Source organism: Amblyomma americanum, chromosome 7 (assembly GCF_052857255.1).
Source record: "Amblyomma americanum isolate KBUSLIRL-KWMA chromosome 7, ASM5285725v1, whole genome shotgun sequence".
Taxonomy (NCBI): domain Eukaryota; kingdom Metazoa; phylum Arthropoda; class Arachnida; order Ixodida; family Ixodidae; genus Amblyomma; species Amblyomma americanum.
The window spans coordinates 44,446,513-44,460,853 of NC_135503.1; the positions used below are offsets into that span (position 1 = coordinate 44,446,513).

At 48.4% G+C, this 14,341-nt stretch overlaps 1 protein-coding gene across 3 annotated transcripts in view; it reads left to right on the forward strand.

Moving 5' to 3' along the window:
* Lrrk (Leucine-rich repeat kinase) overlaps positions 1-14,341 on the forward strand; it is a 69,650-nt gene that overhangs the window by 38,420 nt on the left and 16,889 nt on the right. For all 3 annotated transcript variants that reach the window (XM_077631977.1, XM_077631978.1, XM_077631979.1), the window contains exons 22-26: positions 1,385-1,516; positions 3,150-3,559; positions 4,136-4,286; positions 6,647-6,760; positions 13,952-14,296. In XM_077631977.1, the coding sequence (XP_077488103.1) occupies positions 1,385-1,516; positions 3,150-3,559; positions 4,136-4,286; positions 6,647-6,760; positions 13,952-14,296 (1,152 nt within the window). The remainder of the gene's footprint in view (positions 1-1,384; positions 1,517-3,149; positions 3,560-4,135; positions 4,287-6,646; positions 6,761-13,951; positions 14,297-14,341) is intronic.

Consider the following 14,341-nt stretch of genomic DNA (forward strand, 5'->3'; position numbering starts at 1 on the left):
GCTATGTCATTCGTTACAGTTGGATTCAACTTAGGATTGAATTACTACTTCGTGGTGAAAACTAGTCCTCTGTTAAAGCTTTTCTTGTTGCGTAAACAAAAAGCTGAACACAGGAAGAAATTATCAGCTAAAATCTTCTGATGCCTTGAACTTGTTTGATTTGGTCAGACATTAATAAGCTGGTTTCGTTTACTGTTGTGATTGATCAGCGGCAGAGTATACAGGATGCCACAGACCACGGCCCATTGTTACCAACTGCTGTTTTTTGGAGTTGTATTCTACTATAGTTCATTGTGGTCATTGGTAGCTCTCATTAAAAAAGGAACATTTGAAACATTTAATTCTTGGAATTAGTGATACTGATGTCAGTAAATGATGCTTTCGAGCTGTACGATGAAATATGTGAGCATACCTGATATGGTGATACCATTCAGGTGACTGTTAGCTGATGGAATTTTATTTAGCATTTATGATTTCTCTGTCTAACTGATGGTAATATAATTTAGATTATTAATGCAGCTGCAGCCATATGCAGTAAAAATGGAGCAAAACTGCCTTCTTTCAACTCTTTCAAATTTATTTAACCGAATATAAGTCGACACTGCCTCGCCCTGCAGCCCTAGCTCGCCATTAAGGTCTTCAGAAGAACAAATCATGCAAAGAAACATTTGTTTGTCCACAAGGTGCCTCTTACAACTCTGCATCACATGTTAGAAGGACGCATTCATGATTATGCCATCTTGTAGGCCACTGCTGCTGCCGGCCATAGGAAGGGATACCGAGATTCAGTGCATGGAAAATGCCGCACAGACTATGTTGGTCAGCAGCCAATGCTCCTGTCAAGGGTGTACAGCGTCTTGGCACTCTGCCAAGTTTGCAAAGTGTGGCTTCCCCGCAGGAGCTCTCATCAAAAGATAAACGCACCTCCATGTTATCGGCGTGTGGTATCTTGGCATGCTGCCAGGGTCTGCACTGTGGACGGTGCGAAACTGAGGAACACGCTAAGAAAAGCTAACACTTAAAAAAAAACGTAAATCCTCAACGACAAAAGTGATGGTGGGTTCATTACACAAGTAAACATGTACTTTTGACCCTGCATATCGGTCGACCGTACAACTCCGCCTATAGGTCATCTCCGATTTTAAGTCGATTCCTCAATTTTGGAAGGTAGTTTTTCGCAACAAGCGTAGGCTTATAATTGGCAATATATGGTATTATGTTGAACTCGACGAGACTTATGAGGTATAGACAATTTTAAGCTTTGCCTCAAAAGGAATAAAGAATAAAGGAAGTTAGGTGCTACTGTGCCAACAAGCATTTATGTGTGAACTCCTTGCACCTCGCTATGCTGCCTGTCTGATGCCGATGCTGCTCTGTTTTCCAGGTGGTGGAAGCACTTCGGGGCTACCTGGCCCCACCTCGGGGCTGGGAGAAAGACCCAGGCCTTGCATCTGCCCTCTCCCAACGTGCAGAGTGGCTGTGCTGGCAGACTGGGCTTGAGCTGCGGCACGCACAGGTAGATGCATGCTGGGAACTGTGAAATTGAAAAAAAATGAAAGCTTTAGGTAACCTGGAAAAAAAAAAATTCCTCAGGATGATTATGATGCTCAGTAATGCGAAATTCAAGCGCTGCAGTAGAGGCATTTGAATCGTGGGTGATTGGAGACTGAATGCGTAATGCTGAACAGCAGCAGTGCTTGGCCGAGAATCTACAACTTAACGCCGCTGCCTCTGAGGCTCTTCTCGGCTGGAGGTTTTTGCAACAGCCGCTGTAGCCCTGCAGACGAAGCGCGACGCCACTCTCACTTACCCCTGCCGTACCATCCTCTTCCACGTCCCTCCACATGCTTTTGCCATACTACTCTCCTTCTGCGCTTTCCTCTTCATGCTTCCACAGAACCCACCTCCTTCACTTCCCTCCTCTCGTTCTCTTAGCCATCACCATACCTTCATCCTCCTCTGTGCTCCTTGTTCTCTCTCTTGGTTACAAGGCTGACGCCACCACTGAACCCAAGAACAGGCGCTTATTAAGAGCTGCACTCTAAGAAAAAGAAAGTGTTAATGGCTGTGCTAATGTCTTTAACTTTTCCAATCATTCTGCTTGCTTTGCCTACCTTTTCTCATCAATCATGGGTTATATGTGCTCTCTGTTTTATTGAAGTTACATTTCTAACATCTTGATTTCTTTTACATTCATCACATATCCTCAGTCTTCTGTATACTGTAGTGTAGTAGGACTGTGCAATCCATTTATAACGATATTGAGAAAATTGGAAAATCTGATCGTTCTAACTGATTATCGTTATATCTAGACTGGCAAAAGAAGAAAAAAAAAAGAAAATACCCAAGTATTCTTCCATACATGTAAGTATTACTACATGCATGTAGCCAACGCCACTGGCGCTCCTGTCAAGGGCACACAGTGTCTTGTCGCTCTGCGAAGTTCGCCCAGACAGCCACCCCCACTGGTGCTCCGATCCAATGATAAAACACACCATCATGTTAGCGGCACACAGCATCTTGGCACACTGCCAAGATCTGCACTGCGGACAGCACGAAACAGGGGAACGTGCTAAGAAAAGCCAACACTTAAAAAGAAAGTAAATTCTTAATGCCAGAAGGGGGGGTTCAGAGGTATTTCTGTACACTTAGTTGCCACCATTTTTATCCAGTTCACTAATGCACAAACAGGCGAAAACTATGTTTCTGTGAGAAAGCGCTGCACGGTGGTGGCCAAGCAAGCTCTTCCCTCCTTCCTCCAGCAATTGTGACGATGATAGCACTTGGTTCCCAAGGTCATCTGCAGTGCCCATTCACAGATTTCGTCATGTCGGTCTGTTAGCAGACTTTTCACGTCATTCGCTTCAAAGTATTTTATACCTTTCAGCAAAATTTGGTAGTAAACACGATCCTGGCGGCCAGAATCCTATCATATCCGTTATTTCATGGATAATTCTGTTGTTATATATGGTGTATTTTTACATAGGGGCAATAGGAAAATTGATAAATCTAAATAATTTGATTGTTATAAGCGATATATCATTATATCTTGTACCGTTATAAGTGGATTACACTGTGCAGCATGGTAGCGTAACCTGTCCTATGTTCCACATTGTTCAGGCTACTCATTTGCGTCACTGTCGTCGCAGGCCGTTCTGCTTCGTGTGCGTGAAGTAGTGTCAGGTGGTGCCCTCTGTGACCTGTTGAATGCTCGTCCCCGTGTGCGCCTGGAGGGCCACTGGAGCCCTGTGGAGACACAGGGTGCAGTGGCTCTCCTCCTAGAACTTCCGCTCGAGCGGCGGCAGTGGGGGCCCGCGGTGTTGCTGCCTCGCATGGAGAGTGCCACCCAGCTGCTTGCGCTGGCAGCTGACCACGTCGACACCCTCCTGGAGGACTGGTACCCCGCACTGGGCACCCGCTTTGTGCACACCTCTCAAGGTCGCTTCCTTGTCACCCGCCTGGTGCCCTGTCCCCAGTGTGCCGCTGGACAGGGCTGCATCACTGCTCCGCCCTCGGGGCCGCCCTCGCGTACCAGCACCGATAGTGGTGTCGTTGACAGGTAAACAGCTGACAAGTTGACAGGGAAATGGGCTTGGGAAGAGGAGTAGAAAAGGGGCTTTGGAACAGGGGAGAAGTGGGGAAGTCGCCCCTGCAACATTTTTCCATAGGGTGCAGTGCCCCTCATTCTCCAATTGGTTGCATTCAGATCAGATTGCTTTGTAAAGCCAGTCATAAAGCATTCCATTTTAGTACCCTAAAGAAATCTTGTCTCAGCAGAAGTCGTTGATTGACTTCCTGGTATGCTTGGTATGCTGGTATGCGCTTCCTGGTATGCTTGGAGAACAAGACATAATGGACTGAGCCAGTATGCCCATGAGATAGCACTGTTTCAAGGTGCTGTTTGAGATAGGGGCTAAATGAGAGTGATCCTGATTCTCAGGCAGTACTTCCAGAATGTAGGAGTGTTATCAGGCGATCATCATGTTCACTTCACGGCCAGCAGTCTTAGGTAGCCCTGGGACCTCCGCTGTTTTCGTACATTAAATCTTTGCTTTTGTGGCGTACTTATTGCAATTCTCTCCTTAGTCGAGGTCTGCTTTTGAAGTTTGTCTTGACCTTCCTTATGTCTTCACAGCCGCCCTGCATCAGCTGAAGGAGTGGATGAGGTGATTACTGGCCCGTACGCCTTCTTAGTGGAAGAGTGCATTCTGGCAGCCAATGAGCGAGGTGCTGTGACATGCCCGCTACATGGGGACCTGCGTCTGGCACAACTGGCGCCTGACACGGTTTGTATGAGCCATCTGCTGCCTTTATTTTGAATTGGAGTGTGTTAGCACAGACCCAGTTGCACTGCTTGGAATGGTTCAGTACCCTTCGAACTGCCTATGTGACATTTTGTGGCAGGCCTGTGATGCCTCGAAGGGTGCTAAGAATGTTCAGATCAAAGCAAGCTTCCAATGAGAACTGAACCAGGCAACGTTTAACACATGAATTTTGTCTAGTTAGGCTAGTTTATCCGCGCTGTTTGAGGAGGTGTCGGGCATTAAATGGCATATCTTCGAGGCTAGAAGGACTCATGACGGGGCATGGAAAATGGAAAACAGATAACAAATGGTCTGTTAAAGTCACAGAGGGGATTACACAGGGAAGAAAACGTTACCAGGAGCAGGTCGAAAGCCATATGGAGAGATGAGATTAGGATATCTAGGATAAGACGGCTTACAGCGGGTTTAGGACAAGGATAGATGACTGAAAGATGACTCAAAGGTGACTGTTTGAGGCATTTGTCCTACTGAGGTGTAATCCAGCTGATGATAAAGACGACTGCATTGGGAATCAGGTTATGAAACAGCATGCATTCGTGGCCTCATTATTTCATAGTTAGCTGTTTGTTTGGTGAGGCTGACAGAGTGTTTTTGATTTTTTTTGGATGCACGTTGACTATGCAAGCATGCCATGAAATTGTGCTTGCCACAGCACCATTACATGAAAAATTAAAAAAAATGTGCAACAAAGCTTCGTTGACCTTTTGCAAAAATAACCGTGTGGGATTGAGGAAGTCGACTTACACACAGAGCTGACTTATTTGTGAAGGTTTGGCCGAGCTGTGCGGGTATTGCGTGCCCTGTGCCGGTGCCCTGTCCTGCCGTGATCCATGGAATTCTACAAACGAAAAATGTTGACATTTTGCAAAAATGGCCATTTAAAATTGGGGAAGTTGACCTACATGCAGAACCCACTTATTTGCAGGGTCTGAGGTAGGTTTGGCCAAGCCACGGGTATAATGCGCCCTTTGCTAGTGCCCATTCCTGCCATGATTCATAGAGCTCTACACATAAAAAACAGTTCAAACTGCACGCCGTATTATGCCCAGCTCACTCTTGTGCTGGCGGTCGCTTTCGTGGATGATCAGTAGGTAGCGCGAGAGCAGACTTCCACATTTTCTGGTAAACTCCTGAGCATGGTTTGCACCAGGATTCAAAACTACAGGACCATTGGCAGTTCAGATTGCTGTTTAGGTAAACGAGCTGCACGTGAGTGGAAAGTGCGGAAGTTGCACTGTTTTATTGCCTTTGATTGCCAAGTCCCTCCGAATGCTGGTCTTAATTGCATCTGCGTTATTGCACGGCTGTTGCTTTTAGCTGCGGGTGCCGCAATGCCATCCCATAGGAAGTACATCGACCCAAACCACACGAGGCAATCATCTTGGAAATGTTATTCACTTGAGACGTGAGATTTCGAATACCAAACATTCAAATTAAATCGAATATTGAAAACTTTACTGTTTCGGCGAAACGTTCGAAATAATTGAATATTTACACAAGCCTACAGCTTTACATCCTTTTTATTGCAAAGAGCCAAGCCAGCAAATAAGTGTATTCGTGCAGCAAAATGCCATCTATACTAAAATGCCTCAGAAATTAAGCCTTGCTTCCTCGTTCTTTTTAAATTGTGCATCTTTTCAGTGCTGGGACTAATGATGCATGTTTGGTCTTGCGTTGTAAATGTGCTGAAGTACTTTGCCAAACAGTATGGAGTAAAATTACACACAGTTGCAACTCTTTGAACAGAGCTGCAGTACAATAATTGCCTTAACTTCATGATGTCATAGCCCCCATCAGCAGCTCTTCAACAAGAAAAAAAGAGCAAGCAAACATAGCTGCATGGCAGGTCATGTGGACCATGTGGAATTTACTTCAATGTGTTTCAATATGGTATATAATCAGAGACAGGGAAAGTTAACGCAAAGATGTGAGCTACTGCTTTACAATACAATACAATACGAGCTCTTTAGTGTGTTTTCATGCCAAAGAGTGAAGGTGAGGTTAAGTGCTGCAGGGAAATCTGTGGCCAAGGAGAATCTTTCGCTGATCTCAAGGCCATGAGTTGCCTGCCCAGTTTTAGTTGTGGTTGGCTGCATGTTACTATACGAGGTGGAATGCAAAAACACAAGGTTCATCTTTAGATGCTGACTGTAAAAGACTGTGTATGCTGTGTTATATTTACATAGACTGCTTCTAGACACATAACCATTGATGTCATCAAACTGCGAATGGTGTGTCTGAGTTCTTGCCTTTGTCAAGTGCTTTGCCTGATGAGAAATGTATACCTTACCTCTCACGCTGTTGCTGGGTTGTTGCTGCAGGTCTTTCTCGACTTGGGTGACCGCTACCTGGTACAGCCAGACCAGATACGGCGTGGTCGCATGCTTGGTCGAGGTGCCTTTGGCTTTGTCTTCAAAGCAACCATGAAGCAGAGGGTGAGGGCACAAAGGCACAGTCCGCCTTTTTTTTCACCAACAAGGATAAACTCTATGGTTGCTATATGATATTAAAAATATAAGTTGTGGTTATGAACTCACTGAAACGCTGGGGAAATTTTGTCTTTTATAATTGCCCAAAACCTGCCAAAGTACTGCTAGCAACGTCTAGAGCTTATTTTCAGCATGGCTTTCGTCAATTTTAGGACTTCTCAAGTTGACCTACGGTCAGAAATTGATGGAATGCAATATTAGCACCAAACTTAACATCATCGCCAGCTTTGCATGCCATGCAGACTGGAATGAATATATGCAACCAAATTCTGGGTTTGTGAGTTACACAGTGCATCACTAAATATCAAGCAGTGGGCCCTGTTGGCAAAGAAAGTGAAATCCTTTACTACAGTCGTGTTCCACATGCTTGTGACAATGGATGTACTTCTATCCTGCATTGAATCTATATACAGGAGGCATAGTAACAAATATACTTCTCTCTGAATGAAATGTAGGCTCATTATTGTGCTGAAAGTTTTATAGAGACTTGGGCGCAAGGCATAGGTGACAGTCTTTTAATTGTCAGAAGTGTGAAAGCGTGTGCTATGCTTTCTTAACATTAGAAAAATTGTGCAAGATATCTTAACCAAGTTGAGTGATCTTATAGCTTTCCTTTTTCAATGCAGGAATTCAAGAAAAGTTTGTTAACACTAATGTGATTAAATACTGAATTTGTTTATGCCATAGAGCAAGAATATATGGAATTACAAGCTTCTGCCTCTGGTGCAGCACAGGAGTATTATAAAGTAGTTTGGAGCCCTTCGCATCGGTACTGTTTGGAGGCTATAAGGACAACAGTCTGCGTGCATTTGTGTTAGAGATGACCCTTAAGATTAAATTAATGTTAGCAAATACGCGCTGAAGAAATGAGACGATTAAGCTCTCATGTGAAGGAAATGCAAAAGGATATATTTACAAAAACTTATTTACATGCCAAAATAGTTACTCGTGAATTCGCACCCGCTCGCGCACCCGCACCGTCGAGCATCGCACACACACACACTCTCTGAGACACACTCGTTCCTTGTCGTCCGTCTCTTCGCTGTGTCTCCTCCCAGCGCCGCAGGCTACCGCGCACTTACAATGCACCGGAAGCGCACACACACGCACACACTCACGCGCACATGTGCACGGGCCCACTTGAAAGCAGACGCCGCGCGGCTCTCCAGTTCGTACTTCGGGTGGCGGGGGCATTGCCCGCGACCCTAACGACCACACCAATTGGTAACGAAGCGGGCGACCATCGGTCCGTTCGCAGAACGGTGGGTGGCGCCAAGGACGCTCCCCGTACAGAAAGCACACGTGTGGGCACAAAAGCACGCTCGCTGCACAGAACGACACTTGCGGAAAGAAGAAACGTGTATAATAAATGGCCCTTTCTTACACTCGGGCATTCTGACAAAACTTAACGGCCTCGTTAATAGAAGTGAACAAAACTGTACATCACACAAACACTTCGCAAACAGTCAAGAAACATATACAGACATATGAATACAACTAGAATAGAACGGATGCAGGCAGTAGACAAGTGGGTAAAATTAGTAGCACGCATCCTTGGATGTGGCCTGAAAAATAGTTCAGCTCGGCACTGCGCGTTTCCGTTCCGAACGCCTGAGTGGCTGCGGGACACTCTCCACTTCTCTCATAGTGTCTTCCTCTTCGGTGGATGACTCGTCGTCTTCTAAGCGGTCTTGCGGGTGCGTTGACGTCCACCCCTTAAGCTGTGACACGTGAGCTGTAGTCGCAAAACGAGTATTCTTGCACTGATCGAGCTCTGTCACTCGATATGTATCAGAGGGTAGAGCCTGGGTTACTGCCAACGGTCCTCTGTACTTACGCTGGGCCTTCGTCGGTTTTCCGGTCTGCTCAGGAGCCTTAGTCATGAACACGATGTCGCTGACATCGTAGAGACGTGCCGGGAAGTGTCTTCGATCATACGCTGCCTTGCTTTTCTCTTGCTCGGCGATGATGCGCTGTCGAACTCGTGTTCGCAATTCCTCGGGGTTTTCCCATTGGGCTTCGTCGCTGCCGACAATTCTTCTCAAGGCGGTGCTGTGGAACTCCGGCTGGTACCCGTACAGCATTTCGAAGGGTGTCTTGCCTGATGTCTTGTTTACGGCATTGTTGATGTCACGTTCTGCCTTTGAAAGTTTTTCGTCCGAATCGCGCTGCTTTGGGTCGCTCATTGAAGTTGCGATGACGGGCAGAACTGTCCGGTTTACTCTCTCCACAAGGCCGTTTGCTTGCGGGTGGCGCGTCGAGTTAAGCACATGACGTATGCATCGTGCAGTGCAGAATTCCGCAAAGGCGCGCGACGTGAAGCAACTGCCTCTATCGCTAATAACTGTCCTTGGCAGACCTCTTTCGAGAACGAACTCCTCTAGCGCACGGAGCACATGCTTGGTTGATGTGTCGCGTGTAGCGATCAGTCTCACAAATCTGGTGAGGTTGTCGATGAACACAAGAAGGTACTGGTTGCGCTTCTTGCTTGGGACGAATGGCCCCATGTGGTCCATGTGTATCACCTCGAACGGTCGTTTGCCCGGCGGAATTGGGTGTAAAAGACCTTCTCGTCTGCCAGCAGGTACTTTGTTGTAAATGCATTCGAAACACTGCGAAATGTGCTTCCGGACGTAGTTCCTCATTCGTGGGAACGTAGTTCCTCATTTTGGAAACTGTCTTTTCCAGTGCAAAGTGTCCCATCAAATCATGCGATTGCACCACAACTGCCTTTCGCATGCATTTTGGCAGTACGAATTTGAACTTCACGTTTCCGTCCTCTTCTATCTCTCTCACGAGTCTTCCCTCCCTCACGTTGTAACCCTTCGCTCTTGCCTTCTCTTCCTTCGTACGATCGCTCTCCGGTTTCTCTAGAATGGTTAGAAGCTCTCGCAGCTCTTCATCGCCTCTCTGAAGTACCATAACTTGTTCGGCAAGGTCACACGCCACGCACACCTCGAACCTTTCTTCTAGCAGGGAGTTCATCGTGTCTTGAGGAGCTTCCACGGGACCACGGCTGAGAGAGTCGACGTGGAGCATTCGTGTTCCCGGGCAGTGCTTGATTGTGAACTCGAACTCCTGGATCAAATCATACCACCTTGCGATTTGCGGCTTTTGGGTTCGCTGCGCGTTGAGGTAAACCAAAGCCTGGCAGTCGGTAACAATTGTAAAGTGTATTCCCAGCAGCAGCGGTCTGAGGCGATCCACTACTGCCCAAACAATTGCCATTAACTCGAGCTTAAACGAGTGGTAATTCTTTTCCGCGTCCGTCGTCTTTTTACTAACACAATAGACGAGATGCCATTTGTCGCCCTTCTTTTGGAGCAGCATTGCTGCTAGTCCTTTCGCACATGCATCGGTATGTAACTCAGTCTCCGCTTTCGGGTCATACAGCTGGAGTACAGGTTCACACATGAGCCCTGATTTGAGCTCTTGGAAACTTTCCTCTTGTTCAGAGCCCCATACAAATTTTTCTTCTTTCTTGGTAAGCCTGGTGAGAGATTCGGCAATCAGAACATATTTCGCGATGAAACGCCGAAAGAAGCTCGTCAGCCCCAAGAACCGCCTGACGTCATGAGCGTTTTTCGGTACAGGGAAAAGCTCTATTGCCTGCACCTTAGCTTCTCCGGGCTGCACCGTTCCCTCCTTGAGGCGAAAACCCAGAAATTCAACGCTGTCCTTAGCGAAGGCGCACTTGCTAAGTCTCAGGGTTAGATTCGCCCTTTTGAAAGCTTCGAGAACCTGGCGCAGCCGAACGAGTAACTCGTTCCAGTTCCGTGCCGGAATGAGCACGTCGTCCAAATAGCACATTGCAATCGTGCCCCTCAAAGGCCCCAAGACTAGATTCGTCAGGCGCTGGAACACCGATGGAGCGTTTGTGAGCCCAAACGTCATCCTTTCGAACTGCCCTGTCTCATCAGGTGTTATGAAAGCTGTTTTGCTCTTTGCTTCGTCGCTGAGTGGCACCTGCAGATAGCCGTGAGCAAGGTCCAGCACAGTGTACAGCTTTGCCCCACACAGTTTCTCAAGCTGTTCGTCCATGCTAGGGAGCGGGTACTTTCCCTTCAATGTCTGCGCGTTCAGGCGGCGGTAATCGACGACTAAACGCTTCTCGCCGTTCTTTTTTTGCACTAGGATCACTGGGCTCGCGTAAGGCGACGAGGTCTCGCTTACGATACCCTGTCTCTTCCACTCTCCAACAATCTCACGAATTGTCTCTCTCTCCGCGGCATTTGTTCGGTACGGCCTAACCGCAACAGGCGAACTTCCAGGTGTCTCCGTGATGTCCATCTTAAGCACAGGAGTGCATCCCAGCTCGCTAATGTTGTTGGCGAAGCAGTCGCGATATTCATTTAGAAGGCCAAGAAGTTCAGCCTTTTGCTGCTTCGTTACTGAGGGCCCTACTTCAAGCTGCTGATCCTCGATTGGTCTGCGCTCTGTCGCAATGCAGAAAACCTTGGGCTCAGTTGCATTGCTCTCGCTCACGCGGGCAGGTTGGATTTGGCAGGTTGGATTTGGCTGTCAGGTATCTCCACAACGTCAACCTCCATGACGCGCCCGAGTCGCCGTCCCCTTTTCACAAGCAAGTCTTTGTCTCCGCTCGTGAAAATCGGCACACTAATCTCCCCTTCTCTCATGTCGACAAGAATTTCGCTTCCAAGTGTACTGAACAAAACAGGGCCTGACAAATCGTAATCTGATGATAAGGTTATTCAATTAATGGAGTTAGAGTGAATGACGGTCTCTCTAGTCGCTTTCACACGCAGTCTGGGCTCACTCAACGGCTCCAGGTGAGAGAACGGACATACACTTTTGTGCCAGAAGCGCAAACAACCACCCAGCCTGGCGTAGGCCACGTAAGGTAGTTCTGTGTACGTTCTCCCGACAAGCAAGTCAACTATCAAAGTATCGTCTGGCACTACAAGAAAAGGAACGTTCTCGCCTTTGACACCGTCGATCTCGAGGTCTGTGTAGCACTTGCCGATCACCCTGGCTGAAGGAGTGCCTTGGCTGCCGAAACCGTAGAGGGCCGTGGCATCCTTCGTCAGCCTCGCACCGCAACGTGCAGCCGCAGAGGCACGCAGGAGGCATCCAGAGCTGCCGTTGTCGATCATGCCGACGAGGGTCGTCGTCCCGTTCAGCATGGCCTGCTTCAGTAGCGCTCCAGGGGCGATTTTCCGTTCGGTGTCGGTCACTGTGTTGGTCTCGTTGCTTTGGCTCATCGAACAATGACGCTGCATGTGGCCGCTCTTCCCACAGCGTAAGCATTTCATCTCATGCCTTTCTTCTGGACAATCGCGGGAGATGTGTCCGAATCGCCCACAGTTGTAGCATTTGAACTGGCCTTTTTCGTTGGTCAGGGGTGGTCTCCTGTCCTTGCCAAATTGATCGTACGTAGTCTTCCGCGCAGGTGGTGTTTCGGTGGCCGCCATGAATTGCCTCTTCTCACGCGTGCCGCCAAACCTTTGCTCCCACTCTCGGTCGATACGCTCAAATTCCATAATATCGTGGAGAAGATCGTCATCGTCCTCGTGGGTGCGTCCAAGTAGCATAGTACAGAGCTGCCTTGAGCGGAGACCAGTCAGCACCTGCTCCCGGGTGTCACAAAAATCGAGGTTGGCCTCTCGACAAAGACGCACCTTTGAATGGAAGTAGGCTGTCGTGCTTTCGTTGCGCTGCTGTACTCGCTCCTGCATCTTCCTCCATCGTTCTGCCGCTCGTGTCTGGCCGCAGAAGGTGCGGCGGAAGTGGTATTCAAAATTTTCCCACGGCGTACTCACTTCTTTGCGAGAACGCAGCCAGTCCTTGGCAGGTCCCACAAGGTGGCACTTAGCAGTCTCCAACTTGAATGGTTCAGGTCATCGGTGCAGTGTAGCGGTGGTCTGCAGGTTTCCCAGCCACTCTTTCGCCGACGCCGCATCGCCGCTGCCATCGAAGTCAGAAATGTTCTTGCTGAGGTTAGGCATCACCTGATAGGTTGTTGTTGCTGCTGCCACGCCTGGCGCTCCTGATGACGCTGGTAGAGCGAGCCTTTCCAGCAGACTGGCCAACAGACGGTCTTTTTCCCGCATCGCGCTCAGGAAGTCGCTCACTGAAATGCTGTCGCTCACTTTTCCTCCATCTTGACCGTCGGTGGCGCCCGCTGTCGCTCCTGAAGGTGTCTCGCTCATGGTCGTGATTAACTACAGTTCGCTCTCTGGAATTCGCAGTCTCCAGTCCGGTTCGCGCAGTTACAATCCCACTTCTGATTAATGTTAGAGATGACCCTTAAGATTAAATTAATGTTAGCAAATATGCGCTGAAGAAATGAGACGATTAAGCGCTCATGTGAAGGAAATGCAAAAGGATATATTTACAAAAACTTATTTACATGCCAAAATAGTTACTCGCGAATTCGCACCTGCTCGCGCACCCGCACCGTCGAGCATCGCACACACACACTCTCTGAGACACACTTGTTCCTTGTCGTCCGTCTCTTCGCTGTGTCTCCTCCCAGTGCCGCAGGCTACCGCGCACTTACAATGCACCGGAAGCGCACACACACGCACACACTCACGCGCACATGTGCACGGGCCCACTTGAAAGCAGACGCCGCGCGGCTCTCCAGTTCGTACTTCGGGTGGCGGGGGCATTGCCCGCGACCCTAACGACCACACCAATTGGTAACGAAGCGGGCGACCATCGGTCCGTTCGCAGAACGGTGGGTGGCGCCAAGGACGCTCCCCGTACAGAAAGCACACGTGTGGGCACAAAAGCACGCTCGCTGCACAGAACGACACTTGCGGAAAGAAGAAACGTGTATAACAAATGGCCCTTTCTTACATTTGTGCTTTTTAAATGGTAGTAATTTATCCTGAAGGCCATTTAATTAATATTTTTCAGTCATGTGCAGACATCTCGAAACATGCGTAATAGTTGGGTTTGCTGCTGGGAAGTGCAAGTGAAGGAAGCTTGCATCTGATGATGCCAGATGCCACTAACTAGTACTATATGAGCCTTCACCGGTGCTTTTTCTTTCTTCTTTCTTTCTTTCAATTTGTAATTGTCTATTTGTGCAATACCTCACCTGGCTCTCTACATCCTCACTTCATAGTCCAAGTGAATTTTCGTGGAATCACTGTCTTCACTTCCCCCCAGGGCTCAGGCAAGTTCACCGAGGTCGCCATGAAAATGCTTCAGCCCGTAGAACCTGGCTATGGCGCACGGCCATCAGACCAGGTTGCGTACAAGGCCGCACGTGCGCAGTGGCAGCGAGAGCCACTGCAGTATGCCTGCAAGGCCTACTGCACGGCACGGCAAGAGCTGAGCATCCTGCTCAGTGTACGCCACCCGCACGTGGTGGCACTGCGTGGCGTCTGCCCCCGGCCGCTGGCACTCGTGCTGCAGTTAGCACCACGTGGTGCTTTGGATGCCCTGCTTGCCGACTTTCGACGCTCTGGAGCACACTTGCCTCCAGGCGCACTCCAGAGAGTTCTGCTGCAGGTAAGAAAAGACAGCGAAGACTAATTATCTTTTTGTTCAAGCTTG